Source organism: Sphaerodactylus townsendi, linkage group LG03 (assembly GCF_021028975.2).
Source record: "Sphaerodactylus townsendi isolate TG3544 linkage group LG03, MPM_Stown_v2.3, whole genome shotgun sequence".
Taxonomy (NCBI): domain Eukaryota; kingdom Metazoa; phylum Chordata; class Lepidosauria; order Squamata; family Sphaerodactylidae; genus Sphaerodactylus; species Sphaerodactylus townsendi.
In genome coordinates, this window is record NC_059427.1 from 139,856,880 (window position 1) to 139,874,167 (window position 17,288).

Consider the following 17,288-nt stretch of genomic DNA (forward strand, 5'->3'; position numbering starts at 1 on the left):
GTCTTCAGCTATTCTCAGAGGCCCCTTCCGCACATGCAGAGTAATGCACTTTCAGTCCACTTTCAATCCACTTTGCAGTTGGATTTTACTGTGCGGAATAGCAAAATCCACTTGCAAACAATTGTGAAAGTGGATTGAAAGTGCATTATTCTGCATGTACGGAAGGGGCCACAGTCTTTCCCCCTGCCAATCTGCCATATAGTGATACTTGCCTTCAAGGGGTATTGTAAGTGTGGTGAAGTGTGGTAAAATTGAATAAATACTCTGTTCCACTTCTCTCTCCATTGGGAATTCATTGCAAACATGACACATGAGAATTAATCAGGGTTTATATCATTCCCAGCTCTAGCCACTTTCTGTGTTCAGGGGGAGCTACTTAAATGGAAATGATTCCTTGTAGCTTACTTTAGTACTTTAATGCAACTCAACCCAGAAAGTGTTCCATAACAATAGCAATACTTAAAGCTTCTTTCTAGGTAATGCCATAAGAAAGTGTCACTTGACAGTCTTTCAAAGGAGAGTGCTTTAGTCAGAATGGTCCCAGCTTCAGAGAAATTATCTGCCTTGGTCAGCATGACTAAAGGAGCTTGAACATGGCTCTTCTCTTCTGGTGATGATCCTATGCTGCAACAGCAGGAATCCAGCAAGTAAATGATTAACATGCTGGAAAATGTCCTGAAGTTTCCCCTAGATTACAGCTGTAATATACCATGAAATGTTCCTTGTTTACTAATGATTGTGAAATATCCAATTTCCGTTGACTTCAGTTTGCTCTACTGCCATCTGCCTCTTTGATAATTAGGTTTCCGATCTTCTGGCTGTCCTTTGGTGCCTGTTTCTAGCCATTGTCATGTTGTCTGTTTGGAGCATTTGTGAAGAAAGGGTGGTACAGAAGGACTTTTTTCCTTGCTTAATTGGGGGGCAGGCAGGTTGATATGTGAAATCACTGACTGATCAAAAGGCCTAATGATGCTCTGAGCTACTCGCCTGGCACACGTTCTTTGGAGAGCAATCACTGAGCTACAAGCAAGGGAGTCACTTGGCTCAGTCATTTGGGGTAACAGTTGACCCTGGCCAGTGGTGATGGGTCCTGAAGTGGTGTAGAAAGGTCTCTTCTTTGTGTCTTCTGTTACCTCTGGGAAATCTAGTTATTGATTTTTTTTCTCCATTCCCTTTTTCAGGAAAGTGATCACACTGGAGAAGGAAGAAGCTCAGACCTTTGGTTTTGAGATTCAGGTAAGTGCAGAGAGAATATCCCATTGGCACTGACGTACCTGCCTAGGGACAGGGGGTACCCTATGTCCCCGGGCGCCCCCATTTGGTCACGGGGGGGGGGCGCCAACATTTCAGGGTCGTTTGTGTGTTTTTAACATTTTTAGGGTTTTTTACGTTTTGTCCTGCAGGGGGCGCTTTTTTAAGGCTAGCGGCACCAAAATTCCAGGGGACCATCGCCAAACCCAAGTTTGGTGATGTTTGGTTCAGGGGGAGCAAAGTTATGGACCCCCAAATGGGGTGCCCCCATCCCCATTGTTTTCAATGGGAGCTAACAGGAGATGGGGGCTACCCATTTGAGGGACCATAACTTTGGTCCCCCTGAATCTACCTTCACCAAACTTGGGTGGAATAATAAGAATAGTTAACAGATGATACCCTGAAATTTTGGTGTCACTAGCTTTAAAAATACACCCCTCCAGGCACCCCAAGAAAGTTGCCCAAGATTCTTTGTTTTGCAGTGACTTTGCTCCATTGTAGCCAATGGGGAATTTCCGAGTGTGTAGGCAGTCTGCACATTTTTGAAGATAGAGGCACCAGACTTTCAAGGTGGCTCCAGGAGGGCCTCCTGGTAATAGTATCCAGGTTTGGAGACCTTTGCTTCTGGGGGGTTCAATTTTATGGGCCCCCAAAAGGCTTATTTTGTGTCCCTGCTTCTGCACATGAAAGCCTGCGGGCTGAGTTCTCTCAGAGCTCTCTCAACTCGCCCCCCTTCCCCCACTCCAGAATCAAAGTTCACCAAGCTTGGATGCTATTACCCAAGACCTCTTGGAGCCACCTTGAAAGTCTGATGCCTCTATCTTCAAAAATGTGCAGCCTGCCTCAGAAATTCCCCATTGGCTACAATGGATCAAAGTCACTGCAAAACAAAGAATCTTGGGCAAATTTCTTGGGGTGCCTGTAAGGGGTGTATTTTTAAAGCTAGTGACACCAAAATGTCAGGGTATCATCTGGTAACTATTCTTATGATGCCACCCAAGTTTGGTGGAGTTAGGTTCAGGAGGACCAGAGTTATGGTCCCTCAAATGGGCAGCCCCCATCTCCTGTTAGCTCCCATTGAAAACAATGGGGATGGGGCATTCCATTTGGACGTCCATAACTTTGCTTCCCCTGAACCAAACATCACCAAACTTGGGTGGTATCATCAGGGCAGTCTCTTGATGATGCCCGGAAATCATGGTGCTGCTAGCTTTAAAAATGCCCTCCCTGCAGGCCGAAAAACACCAAAAATACCCCCCCAAAAGCCCAAATACCTTGCATTCGCATTTGTTCATATTTGGGCAGGACATAATCGGACAATTTTTGTCCAAACGTGCCCAAATTTGCCCAGATTCTGGCTGAATCTGGTATTTGTTTCATCTGAGTCTTCAACTCTCAAAAGTGATGCTGTTTCAGGGCGGGGGAGAATCCACCCCCAAACAGCATCACTTTCAATTTTGTTTTAACCGGGGACCCCAGATTCTCCCTTTAAGGTGGATTTAAAAGAAGAATCTGACCTCCCTAGTTTAAGCACCATTGAAAGTGATGCTGTTTGGGGGTGGATTCCACTGGAGGTGTTTTGTGAGAGATGATGCTGACATTTGTTTGGTAAATGTTTTGCTGGGGGTGATTTGTGAGAGATTTACATGCTTAATACCCACTTGCACTGGCTTGGAGTTGTTTCTCAGGCTAACAACCTACCTCATAGGGTTGTTGTGATTAGGAAATTAAGAAAAGAGTTGGTGGGGAGAGAGCCATGTATGTTTTGCTGGGAGTGGGAGGTGTTTTGTGAGCTGGTGCAAAAAATCATTGTTTGTTCATGGTGGGGGAGGGTGGCCGCCCATTCGCAGGGAGGGGGGCGCCAAACTCAGGTTTTGTCCCCAGGTGCCAGTTTGCCTAGGAACCCCCCTGCCCATTGGCCTTGGATCCAAGGAGAATCACCCGTGAAGCTGTCTTATACAGGCTCTCGCTTCTGATCTGTTGAGATTTCAGAAGTACTGGTGTGTCCCTTGCGTAACGCGCCTCTCTGCAATATTGTTATGGAGTTGACGGGGACCCTGGCCAAGAAGCCCTGCCCAGACCGTGCTCCACGCCCAGCCCTGATCAAGTCTGCTTTATTGCCAGACCATCCTGCCATGTATCTCAAGTGCTGCTACGTACCATATATAAAGATTTCGTTTGTTCTTTCTTTTGCCCTCATAGCAGCCAATTTATGGGGACCACACAGGGTCTGTTCTGACAAGAGGTGGCTCTCCAGACTTTTGAGAGGAAGTCTTTCACATCAACTCCTTCTTGATCCTTTTCACTGGAGATTTTTACGATTTCATAGTTTGGGGTGGAGGGCTATCACGTGGCTTCTTGGGCCTGGGTAGTAAAGTTAAATATTTTGCCAAATACTGCATCAGCAGCACTGTATGATTTCTAAATCCAAAGTACATACTTAGTTCTTGGTGAAATCTTTGTTTCTGTGTTGTGTACTTCTGATCTTTGCTACCAGGAAATACATCTTTTACATGCGGATGTGTCTACCTGACTAGGTAATGTTCAGGCTGTGATGAAGCCTGGATGCTATGAGGTTGCACTGAGCTCCCTCATCACATGCCTTTTGTCCCTGCTCTTTTTCAGACCTATGGGCTGCACCACCAAGACACCAAAAGTGTGGAGATGTTCACCTTTGTTTGTCGTGTGCATGATGGGAGTCCAGCCCAGGTGGCAGGACTTAAACCTGGTAAGAGATGATGTGACCAAATAATCTGTTCTGGGTTTGTCTGCTGTGCAGTGGCTCATTTTGACAAATGGTTGGCTCCAGAAACTAGCCAAATATTGATCAGGTTTCAAATACCTTGGTGTCTTGCTGCATCCAACTTAGAATAAGAGACCTGGCAAACAACCCACTGAACATGCCTGATGTAGGAACATACCTGACCACCTGCTTATTGCTCCCTACCTCTAATTTCTTCAGTTGGGGTGGTACAGGTAGGTGTTGCATTGCAATATCACTTCCTTTTTCTTGCTGAATTTTTAAACTTGGAAATTACATACCTGTTGCTTCGAGATTGCCTTTATCATGGACAGTTAGCTGGAACAGGTACAGAAAAAGGATTTTTAAGAGTTGAGATTGGCCTACTTATCTTACTATATATATCTGATGATCTCATATACACCTGTTTATTCACTATTTGCACTTACGTTGGTTGTCTTTTATTTAGTGGTAACCAATGAGATATCTAGAAATAACCACATGATTGTGATACATCAAACATGGAGAAACGCCTTTTCCACATAAGCCATTTACAACATTTTCAGGCTGGAAATATATTGTTTCCTTGGAGTTCTGCATTGTTTTCCACCCCACACCCTTTGATTTTGGAAACGTTTTTCCCTGTTGTGTCTGAAAACACTTTCACAGTGTTTCTTTTCACTGAAATGTTCCAAGCTGGCTTCCTTCACGGTGTGATCATACTGAACCGTTTTATTTTTCCTGCCAAAACCATTAGCTGTTTTCCACGCCATCTGTGCAGGCATCAAACTTCAATATTGGTGCTTGCTCTGCCATTTTGTTGGCCCCTTACATTACAGCTCCGCCCCTCTTAAAATGTATTATTTCTGGTGTTTTCCCCCCCCATCCCTGTTTTTGGTATCAATGAATCATGTACAGCGCATGTCAGGGGAAAAAACCCTGACAGCCAGGAAACTGTTTTGAGAAGGGGAGTGTAGACAAATTTTGTTGTAAACGTTGGTATCGAAAAAGTCCTGGAAATGGTGCAAGTTGTATATGCAAGAGAAGCCAAAGATAAGATTGAGTTTTTATAAATAAACATTCTTTTGACAAGCAAATCAGATTTCTCTTGCTGGGCATTTCAGAAGAAGAGGAGATAAGTTCTCTTGGTGAGACTTTGGGTAACTTGGGCTTTTTGGATAATCTCTAAAAGCAGTGAGACAAAAGCTCATTTGTTTTAAAGCCATCATTAGCTTTAATGTGATGAATCAATACTGATAATTTCAGCGTTCATTTCAACAGCCCTCAGGGGGTTAATTATTTTTTGCCTTTATTTTTTCTGTCTCACTCATTAAAAATAATCTTTTCTTGCTTAATAAATGAAAAGTTTCTGCAGGTGTCCTGCCTGGTTTGCTGGATAATAGTTTGAAAGAAAAGAACGGACTCACTCCCTTAATTCTGCATTATCAGAGCTAGACAAGAATAATGACAAAAGGCTGCATTGAGGCTAAATTATTTTCATCAGCAGTTAATGCTTACAAAGAATATAAATAACACAATCAAACAATCTATATGATGTTTGTGCGAGCAAGATTACACAGCCAAAATTACACAGCGAAATATGGTTTTAAAAAGTACAAACAGTCTATATGTGCTTGTATTTGCAAGCATAAGGTATCAGTTGCAGTCAAACTGGCAAACATTTGCCTTATCTACTGCATATTGGCAATAAGCTAACATAGGCAAATAAACAGAAAGCTAGCTGTACACCATTTCCTAAGTTTCATCAGTATTTGCCAATAATGCCAAATGCCAAATTAGTTTGTAACATGGAGAAGAATAAGCACACTTTGCTTGCACGAGAAGATCCTCTTCCTGCTGCATGAACCTCCTTCAACCACTAAACATAAATTAAGGAAGTATTAGACCGGTCAACAAAAATATATATAGATTAATGCCAGACAATAGTATAAACTGTATCTTACCAGTCTAGGAGGAAACCGTGAAAACTGTCTAGTGCAATTCTTCAGTAGGGTACAAGGTGGTAATTTCTCATTCCACTGGGGCAGGAGACCTGGTTGGCGGAGTGGAGAGAGAGTGGAGTTTGGTTGGCCAGAGGGGAGGGTTAAATTTAGCTCATCTCAGGCTTTTGGTTGAGGCCAAAAACTAGACCCTGAAATCGAAGTGTAATTCTATTCGTAATTGCATTTGTTGCTTGCCCAAATCTTAATTCCTTATCTGCTTTAATAGCACCTGTTGCCAGCCTTATTTTAACTTTGATCTGAAATTAGCTGTTATTCGATTTTAATTTAAATGCATTTTAATTAGGCTGGATCAGGTTTTAATTATTATTACTGTTTTACTGTTTTACTTATTTTAACTGTTTGACTGTTTTTATTTTTTTTACTGTTCAAGTGTTTTGATTGTTTACTCATTTATTAAACAGATTTTATGTATTGTTTATTGCTGTGAGCTGCTCTAAGCCCTTGTGGAGAAAGCAGTGTAAAATCGAACTACATAAAATAAATATAGTAATAGTTAGAAAACATTCTAGTGGAGGGGGACAATTTGGGCTATACAATGTGGGGAGGAAGTGGAAGTTGGTCTTTGTGTTACTGCATTTATATCCCACATTTTCCATCTTGGAATTCACAGTGAGGTACACAGGTACACAAAGCACTGACCAGGCCCGGCTCTGTTTAATCGTGGTCATTCCTGGTTCACTCTAGCCTTGAGGGAAATGGCTGCCTCCTTTCTTTCTGGCCTTTTGTCCTGATGTTACCTCCTTGTTTTTGAGCCTTAAGCAGCTAACACCCTAAAACTACAGACCAAGCCAGGAATGCCTTTGAAGATTGGAGCCTTGGCAACATTCAGGAAGCATTAATAGGCTGTGTGTTCGGAGGTATCCTCACGACATTGCTGGCTGTATTTGCCCAGCTATTCCTAAATTGAAGGATAAGCCAGCAAAACAGTAAGAGCTGTACCTTCATGACCTCTAATGCTGCATCCCATGGTTTGGGCAGATACCTGAATTTGAAAAAGGAGAGTTTTGTGGAAGAGTGTGATGGCAAGGTCTTCAGTTTCAAGAATTCCTGGGGAGGGGCAAAGTTTTTTTCTGTCTAGGTCACAACCAATCTGCAGCTAATGAAGGATAGATGCTGTTGTGTGGTGGAGGAAATATCCCGGATGAACAGTGGTTTCTCAAACCATGTGTTTGAGAAAAAGAACGTGGGCTTTTTCATCAGTTGATGAACACTCACAGGAGAGCCTTTGAAAGGTGTGCTGTTTTTTCCTGTGGATCAAAGCCCATCATGGGACCACAGAATAAGCATAACTTTAACGAGGCTGGAGAAAAGCAGCAGAGGGCAATGCATGTGATGTGCTCTACAGCTGCTCCATTCCCAGGAGAGCTGCTGTTTGCAGAGCTGTTCCTAGAACCACATTTGCAGCCGGTGGAGTTGGTTTCAGAGGGACGGGTGGCCAGGTGCTTCTGAGGTCTGCTTCTTTCCCTCCTTCCATTTAGTACTAAAGGGGTGTTTCATGATTGCCCCCTACACAGCTGGCTCGCTTTTTCCTTTTCTTAAAGGAGACTTTCTCACTTTTGTGATTATGAATTGTGTGAGGAGCAGCTGGTTTAAATTTGAGGGGGCAGAGAAACTGCTGAACAAGATTGGTAGGGATAGCAAGTAGGGGGTCTCTGAAGAGCTGTAATAAGCAGAGAGGAATTAACCAGGGAGAATTAGAGGTGGAACTTAGCAATCAGTCAGTCTATTTCACTGCACTCAGCCAGAGGCCTTTACAAGCTACAAGAGCTAAAAACACATAAAAAGTCTAAAATATGTACACTACAAACTAAAAATTCAATCTGCTAATATCCATATAATACTTAATTTCTCAGTTGCAGCCCTCTTGAAGATTGTCATGTAAACCAGAGAAATAAGAGACCCTTCTAACCATCTATAGCACAGGTGTCAAACTCGCGGCCCTCCAGATGTTATGGACTACAGTTTCCATCATCCCCTGCCAGCATGATGCCAGCATAATGCTGGCAGGGGGTGATGGGAATTGTAGTCCATAACATCTGGAGGGCCACGAGTTTGACACCCATGATCTAGCATCCTGGGCCTTAACATGATCCATACAGTTTGCAAAATCCCATTTGTTGCAGAATTTTGAGGCTGTTAGCATATAACTTTATATTTACGGTACAGATTACACCTTGCCCCTAGTACAGCTATTCTGTTGCTTGGCAGGGTGAACTGGATATGCTGGTGCAGTCATTTTAGGCCTCGAAAAGGATACTGACATATCTGCTGTCTTGTTCCCTTCTGACCCCTAGGAGACACAATTACTGGCGTGAATGGTCTCAACGTGGAAGGGATCCGCCACCGTGAGATTGTGGAAATCATCAAGGCATCTGGGAATGTGCTTAGGTGAGAAAGGGATTGTTCACAAATCTCCCCGGCCCTTTGCGGGTTCTTCTACAGCAATAATGGGGTCCAACCAGCTATCAGTAACCAGAGCTACCATGTCTCCTTGCCCCCCAATTCAGGTTGGAGACCTTGTATGGCACATCAATTCGGAGAGCAGAGCTTGAAGCCCGTCTGCAGTACCTCAAGGTCAGTGGTGTTCAGTGAAATGCATGCAACCATATGGCTGTGGGGCAGGGCAAGAGACAGGGCCACCGGGTTAGAGGTAACAAAGCTGGGCTGGAATTCAACACTGAGCACAGAGTACAAATTTGTTTCTGTGACTGATTTATAGCCATACAATAAAATGACCTTAATATGACGGGGTTTAATGCAATGAGTCTTCACAATAATTCAGAAGGATTTTCTCAATATTTTTTAAAATAACCATGCCCCTAAATTAGGCTCAAGGCATATTCCAATACTTCTATATGCTGATGATACCATCCTTCTATCTCGCTCAAAAGTTGGACTTAGTCGACTGCTGAATAGATGTGGGCAGTACTGTACAGATAACGGACTAGTCATCAATTATCAAAAGACCAAGATTTTGATCTTTGCCAAACAATACAAAAAACATAACTGGGCGATTAATAAAGTGCCAGTGGAGCAGGTTAATCAATACAAATATCTTGGAATTACATTTTCTTATAACCTCTCCTGGTTACCCCACAAAAAAGCTGCTATTGCAGCTGCTACCATCAGTTATTCTGCCATTGCACGCTTCTTTTATGGAAAGGGCCACTCCCTTGTCCCAGCAGCACTAAAAATCTTTAACTCTAAGATAGAAGCGCAGTTACTTTATGGAGTACCTATCTGGCTCCAAGCAGTTGACGACTCCTTGAATACTGTCCAATCCAAATTTTTTCGTAAAATTATGGGCCTGCCAAATTGTGTACCGTGATGCGCCCCTCTGTTTAGAACTGGGCCAAAATTCATTAGTTTATAGGGCTTGGTTGAGACTCTTTAAATTTTGGCTTCATGCATTTCTCGCATGATGAGCACTCGCTGACTCACCTACTTTTGTCTGATACTGAGGCTAATCCATGGTTCTCTTGATCGAAAAGAAAGATTGAATCACTTGGTATATCTCTCGACTTGTTTTTCCCGCCATCTAGTTCAGAATCCTACAACTTGTTAAAACAAAAATTGTTGGAAAGCGAATGGATTAATTTATTTAGGGCTGCTATGAAAACTTGTTCCCCCTTACATCTTTCAATACCCCTATATCAAAACAGGATGGCTCCCTATTTGTATTTTTTGACTAATCCAATGCAGAGAAGAGCCCTCACACTTGCTCGCTTCAATGTTTTCCCCTCCGCTTTATTGCGTGGTAGATTTAACAACTTGGAAATGAGCGAAAGGGTATGCTCTTGTGGTGAACAACAAATTGAAACATTGGCACATCAACTGCTTTGCTGCCCTAAATCTGCTAATATCAGATCAAAATATTCCAACATTCTTTCTAGGATACCTAGTGAAATGGAAGAATCAGGTAGACTTCCTTTCCTTCTGGACAATTCTGACAATGAAACTTGTGAATTGGTTGCACAATTTTTACTGGAGGTGATGCACAATCAATAATTTATATTTTATCTTAAACCTTTGTATTTGTATACCTTTTATCTCAGGTTTTTTATTGTGTTATGATTGTTGTTATGCCAAATAAAGGCTTATTATTATTAATATTTTTTTAAAAGTCTGGTCTTCTGCTGTTATAGCAAACGAGGTTTCTCTATGGATGGTAGACATACTGGAGTGTATCTAGGTGGCGGAGTGGAACTTTGCAGAATGGAACTTCTCTCCTCTGCTGCGGTCCATTGACCCCCCCCCCCCCCACACACACACAAAAATATTTTATTGCTGGTGGCTCACAGACCCTTACAAGTACCTTTGGGGGAAAGGAGGGGTCTACCAAGGGAGGGCAAAGTGGGGGGATTGCTGTCCTCTTTTTCAAGGACTTAAGTCTTTGGAATGACATGGTTAGGTACATGCCAGTTACTCCGGTCTCCTGGTAAACAAACTTTGCTTGGGTTATTCCTAAGTGGGGTGGTCATCATGGAGGCAGTCTGATGTAAACCTAACAGGAGGTGTTTCTTGGTCTTTAGTGGTATTCTCAGTGAAGTCAGTAACTCCCAGGTATGCCCCCTGCAGAGCTGTGTACTTAGGCACCTAGCTGCCAGGCCACTGAACAGTTGCAGAGTCCGACATCTGGCTGAGGGTTTGTCATCCTGAGAATTGTTGCTAGTATAAGTTAAGTCTCTTCGGTCACTGACAGAGGTCAGGAAGCATCTAGACAGTGTCTAATGATAGCTCAGGAGGCAATGGCAGGTAGAGCGATTGGGCAAGGCTTCCAGACTTTACCGTTGTTTTTGTCTCCAGTCTTTCCTGGCGCCTTGCAGATTTGTCAAAAGCTTTCATGGCCTGAATCAACTGGCTATTGTGAGTTTTCCAGTCTGCGTGGCCATGGTCTGGTAGTATTTGCTCCTAATATTTCACCCATATGTATGGCTGGCATCTTACTGTGACATGCCTCTGAAAATGCCAGCCATAGATGAGAGTGAAGCATTAGGAGCAAAAACCACCAGGCCATGGCTGCACAGTCTGGAAAACCCACAGCAGCCTTTCAGATTCTTTGGAAAATTTGGGAAGAATAACCAGCTTATCAAACATGCATCCAAATGAAATTGAGCTACCAAGAAAGTGTTTTAATTCTTTACATTTGCAGCCATAGCTAACGGGCTTCTTTTCCATTGCAGCAAACACTGTATGAGAAATGGGGAGAGTATCGGTCCCTGATGGTTCAGGAGCAGCGCCTGGTCCATGGTAAGGGATGGGGGGAGGGAGGCAAGAAGCATCTAGACCAGCGGTTCTCAACCTGTGGGTCGCGGCCGCTTTGGGGGTCGAACAACCCTTTCACAGGGGTTGCCTAAGACTCTCTGCATCAGTGTTCTCCATCTGTAAAATGGATAAATGTTAGGGTTGGGGGTCACCACAACATGAGGAACTGTATTAAAGGGTCACGGCATTAGGAAGGTTCAGAACCACTGATCTAGACTATCCATAGAGGCACAGCAGTTCCAAAATGAGTGGTAGTGTCCTCTCAGCTCTGTTCCAGATGGCAAACTGAGCCCCTCCCAGACATTCCCTTTCTTACACAATAAATGCATTGCTAGAAGGACCATCTCAGTAAACCCAGCATGTTGGTCTGGGGGAAAGGTGGTGCGGGGGGGGGGGGGGGGGTGTATTTTCCCAGCAACATTTTGCTGCTGAGTGGAAGTGCTATGATTCCTTCAGATGGCATGAGCCTGAAATAATGGGTTGTGTAGACTGTTTACATGAGCGGTCTAGGCACTTGTTTTGGTAAATCTGATTTATCATGGGAGGCATGCAAAACAGCTTAGCCTCCCAGTCTGTCTGTGTTCGCTTTTAAATTTTTTTTGTTACTATCTCACTTGAGAGTGCTGCTCACCACCCCAACGCACCCTACACCCCCGGTGCCTGTGAAGCTCTTAAACTACATGGGGCAAAAATAGAGGGCTGCTCTCTTCTACACCACACATCCTATCACTGTTGAACATTTCTCATCTTTTTTATTATACTCTTTTAGCTGTAGTTCAACCTCTGTCCTCAGCAGGCAAATCACATTATTGCACTTGCTTGCAAAATACTCTTCTGCCTACCCACTGACCACAATACTCAGCCTGTCCCGTAACATGTGTGGATAGCATTGATGCTGGGCTAAGGCTCATGCCAGTGGTGTACCGGGCCTAAATGGCGCCCGGGGACATTACCGGCTCCCCACGCCCCACCCACCCTGCTTACAGCTTCTGCTGGGGAGGGCAGGAGCCAGCCTGCTGGGAGGGGGTGGAGCTCGGTGGTGGGCGGCTGAGGCACACACCGTTTCATCACGTGACAAAACGGCATGCACCCGGGAATATGGGATACCCCATGTCCCCATTAGTAGTATGCCACTGGCTCATGCTAATACTGAGGAACATCTGAGCTTTCTTTGCAAACCTGTAAAGGCCTCTGCCTTCTCCATAAACGAAGCAACTGAAGGCTTCAGGCTGGGGCCCCAAACTGTGGTGTGTCACCTGAGCCAAATGGAAAAACCTCAGAGTGTCCAACTAGAGAGACCCAGTTTCCAGCCCCCGCTCTGCCTTGAAGCTCACTGGACAGCTTCAGGCCAGTCATTCTCTGACATACCTCAGGGGATGTTCAAGAGTAAAATGGAGGAGCATGTGAAGTCCTTGTAGGGCAGGAAGCATAAAGTGTGATGAATGGGGAGAAAACAAACCTTCAGACTCGGTTCTGTCATTTTTTGAAATGGTCACATATCCCCACACTCACTCCAGTCATTCTCTGTTCTCTCTTGCTAGGGATCGTGGTGAAAGACCCCAGCATCTACGACACCTTGGAGTCGGTGCGTTCCTGCCTGTATGGTGCTGGGTTGGCTAAAGGGTCCTTACCCTTTGGGATGTTCTTGCCAAGTTCAAGCAGCGCTTTCAGCAGTGTGGGCTGCGTCAGCACAGCCACAGAGGAGAGTGAGGATTCAGTGTATCAGACTTGCTTTTTTGACTCAGCTGACTCCTTGGACACTCTCCCTGCAGTCCCCCAGTTCACACGGCCCCGGCCAGCTTTAACCCGCAGTGCCAGCGTCAAATGTGCCAGCAGCAATGGAGCTGCCCGCTTCTGGGACAAGTCATGTGACCAAAAGAACTCAATGGCGACGCCACGGCCCAGGAAGAGCAAACCTGGAAGCTTCCGCAAAAGACTACTCAAGTTTATCCCTGGATTGAACCGTTCTCTGGAAGAGGAAGAGAGCCAGTTGTAAAGGGATCCATGCAATTAGTGAGTCTAGGTCAGAGAGGTGCCAGCCTACCTCTAATTTTTTTTTAAAGAAGTGGACTATTTATTTATTTATTTATTTTTGACCAGCAAGAAGGCTTGAGCCCCTTTAGGGGTGCCTCAAAGGGCTCTAAATTATCAAGCTTCCAAGAAGACTAGAAGGCCCAGTGAACTTAGCTGTGCTTTCTGGGACATTGACATTGGAGTTGCTTAGGGCTGTTTAACTTCATGAGGAAACAAGCTGGTGGAAGTAGGCGCTGGTGAGAATTTGGGAGCAAACCTGCAAGCCAGAGCCCTCAAAGTATTGGAGGGGCACAGAGGGAATCTCAAAATATAACAAATTGTAAGGCCAAAGAAGCACAAGTGATCTGGAATGCTGCATTTCTGGGAGGAATGTTTTGAAGGAACTGCCATTTCAGGAACAGAATATAGATATATCTGGTAATGCAACTGAGTTGTTGCTTTTTAAAAGGGTTAGGTGACTTCTGGAAAGAGGGAGACGGATCTGAGCTCCTTAACAAACAGGGATTTTTTTTGTTTTTAGTAGAACTTTCTGGCAATCTTCGATGGACATGGAATGTTAGTTGTGGGCTCTGTTGTAGGACTGAAGGGGTGTTAGCAGAAATTGAATGTTGACCTAGGGCATGAAGTAGGATTAGGGTTAAGACTGGCAGCCTGTATATGGGGCAGTGGCCAGACCTGGGATAAACATTGCTTTTGGGGGAGGAATCTGCAGGGTTGATGCTATACATTGCAGCTAAGGGGCATTACAATTATGAGAACTTCAGAACATCTTGCATCTGAATATTTCTAGTCCCGTGGTGGCAAACCTCTGGCACTCCAGATGTTCATGGACTACAATTCCCATCAGCCCCTGCCAGCATGTAGTCCATGAACATCTGGAGTGCCATAGGTTCGCCACCACTGTTCTAGTCAATCCACCAAAGGTCAAGAACTGTAAAGATATCTGCTGTCACAATTTGAACAATGAGGTTCTTGTACAGCAGGGCTTGTGACTGCCATAGCAACCAGCACTTTGTTATTTATAGTGATGGTCTTCTAATATTGGAAGAACTTGAAGACGGTGGCGACAATAAAGGGGAATCTCCCTGTATACATCCTATTTGCAAAATGTGTGTGGTTTGGGCTTTTGTGCTTCTGGGCTGTCTGTAATTAGCTCAAAAGAGTACTCTTTACCAGCCACACCCTGCCCGCCATGTCACCTCCTGAGCCTGGATTTGGGGGTGGGGTGCTTCATTTCACATTGGAAAAGTCCAAATGCTCTGAAAAAAAATTGTTTACTATTTATAGAGCTGCAGTTTTTTCCCCCCAAGAGCACAGCAGGGAAAGGAAAGCCCATCTGTATTGCACCTTCTGCCTGTTGCCCTGCATGGTTTTGGAAGCCACAAAGATGGAGAGCAAAAACATTCATAGAAGACACATTAACTCGACAAAATGCAAATTGAAGGGGTTTAACTTATTAGAGTACTTTGGAGGATGGTGAGAATAATCAGAGCCTTTCTCCTGCTCTCTGAAACAAGTACTAGGAAAGAGAAACCATGGGTAAGTTTATAGCTTGGACAGCCTTTCTTCCAGGCAGTGTCTTGAATGTTGTGAATCATCCACAAACAGCAGGAGAACCATAGGCAGCTGGAAAGGTTAGAATGACTAACCTGATGGTTACTGACAATGGTGTCTTGCTCAGTGAAGACCCTCTTAAAATGAATACAAAGGGGGATTGGCTTGGACCAAGTCATCTTGTCAGGGTAGAATTACTCCTCTAAAAAGCTTTAGTTGTAATCATTCTGAATCTCTCTGGCAGAAGGCATCTGTGGGAGCAGCCAAAGCACGGGATGGGGGTGGGGGGCTTTTTTGCAGTTGTAGCTGAAGCTTATCTCAGGAAATAGCTGCAGGAAAGCTGGGTGATGTGGGGGGGGGGGAAGAGATGAAGAGTGCATATTAATAGATGTCTCTCCAAAGGAAATGCCACACTCCAAAGCAAAGCAAGGCCAAGTTCTGGGAATGGGGGGAGAGTTAAGGGGTCGGTGTCCTCAAGTACAGCTTATGTATGGATAAGCATGTGACTGAGTAAAGGGGAGGGAAGGGCTGTTTTTTTGTACAGATCCTGTCCACCGATGGTTTCAGATGTTGATTTTGGACAGCTATAGTAAACTTTTTTGCATTCAAGTGGTGGTGTCATTTTTGCACTGGTCCTTATGCTGTGGTTTGTCTAAACCAGTATCTCCTGCTTCATTCTTGTGGAAGCTAGGGCTCACGGATGGTTCTTCCAAGTTACATACATGACAAGGTCACTAAAGCTGGGAAAGTGTTAATGCTATGAAAATAAATAACAAGTGGGAGTTGTCCAGTTTTTGGCCTGCAGTTGAGGCAGGTGGGTCTTTTCCCCTGTAGCTGTCTGGCACTGAGAGAGTCGCAGTCACAGCTTTGAGCTAATCCAGCTGAATAGCGCTGAAGCTTAGCAACTCTGTACAGCCCGTGCATGCCTTCAGTACTGCTGAGCTGAAGATTTTGCTTCTCTCTCTGCGCTCTAATTTGGCCTGTGATCTAAAGTGGAGCGTTTCTAAAAGGGCTGCTTGTGGGTCTCTGTGTGGTTACCTTTAAATACACAGGAAATTGCCCCACCCTGACTGCTGCCCCAAATAACTCAGATTAGAGGCTTCTTCGGTTAAGTTTAGCTTGAGAGAAGGAGCAGGTACTCTGTGGTAAGGATGACCAGTCCTGCTTCAGGGTGTGCATTCAGCAAAACATGACCAAAAAAGGCACCTTTTAAGCTGTAGCCAAAAATCCTGATTCCCAAAAAGCCAAAACAATTCGGTTTTGGGGGGAGATCATTTCAGGATCCTCAGCTACAGCAGAGAGAAGAATTTTCCCTATTTAAAGTAGGGGGGGACCTGCTTTGCCTTGGTGGGGTTTTGTAGGGATTTAAACTTTAATCTCCCCCTTCATCTCGATTAAAGGCTATGGGGAATTTTTCCTGGCCTTGGTGGGGGATGGGGAGTTGTTCTTAAAGTTAGATGCACCAAATTCGCAGCAAAGCTGCTGGCGACTCTCCTTAGATGGCTCCCATAGGTTGGTAAAAATTGGGTCAGCACCCCATATGGAGGATGTATGGACCCCACACTGGCACTGTGCAAAATAGGGATCCTCTGTCACTTGTCAGTGCTTCCAGACCAAGGATGTGAAGGGGCACCCACACTGACCAGCAACTGAGTGCACACCCAGAGCCATCTCCTCAGAATAGACATGCTGACCAGGGGGCACAGGAAGAGATGATCAAAGGGAAAGGGGTTGAGATGCAGTACCTTGGGCCACCCTTCCATCTCTTCCTCTTGCTCCACCTCTGGCATCTCCTGTCTCTCCTCGGAAGGCCTGCTGGGCTCTGGAGGAACCAAAGAGAATGCATGGAGCCCCTCTTCTAGCTCTTCCAGTATCTTCTTGGTCCCTCCTGGGGTGAGCTCCAGAGCTACAACACTCTCCTCTCCGAAGTTCACCCAAAAATACACTCAGGCAGCTCCTGCTGCTGCTGCTGCTGAGAAGGCTCAATTACAGCAGACTTATACCCAGTGCTGGCATTCACAGACCTGTGTAGGCAGCATTGGTCCAACAAGCCAAGAACAGGGAAACATGGGAAACAAACGAAACAAAGCCATGACATTATATTGTGACCCCACAGAAATTAATGATTAGCTTCAGCTGCACAGCAGATTGCTACTGGCTGTTATAATAGGCCTTAAAAAGTGAAAAGTAAATGCGCTAAAATTTGTCCTGACCCCTGCAAGCTCCCCAATAACAGATAAAGGAATTGAGAAGAGCTCCTCTGCAAAATCAGGCTGGAGCCTGAACTGCTGAACTAGTTTTCCACGGCCACCTGGCTTCAATTCTTATAAAGCTCAGAGCACTGAAAAGGTTTGCTGGATGCTAATTTAACTATTTGGCAAATAAGATCCTTGACTCTTAACACCCCAACACAACAGAGA

The 17,288-nt window shown here is 44.6% G+C and overlaps 1 protein-coding gene across 1 annotated transcript in view; it reads left to right on the plus strand.

Annotated features, from left to right (window-relative positions):
• The window catches only part of TAMALIN (trafficking regulator and scaffold protein tamalin), a 39,432-nt gene extending 23,955 nt beyond the window's left edge, over nucleotides 1-15,477 (plus strand). Inside the window, exons 3-8 of the mRNA XM_048491945.1 lie at nucleotides 1,182-1,236; nucleotides 3,877-3,979; nucleotides 8,310-8,403; nucleotides 8,523-8,589; nucleotides 11,199-11,265; nucleotides 12,822-15,477. Coding sequence (XP_048347902.1) covers nucleotides 1,182-1,236; nucleotides 3,877-3,979; nucleotides 8,310-8,403; nucleotides 8,523-8,589; nucleotides 11,199-11,265; nucleotides 12,822-13,276 — 841 coding nt within the window. The 3' untranslated portion in view covers nucleotides 13,277-15,477. The remainder of the gene's footprint in view (nucleotides 1-1,181; nucleotides 1,237-3,876; nucleotides 3,980-8,309; nucleotides 8,404-8,522; nucleotides 8,590-11,198; nucleotides 11,266-12,821) is intronic.
• Nucleotides 15,478-17,288: the final 1,811 nt, after the last annotated feature.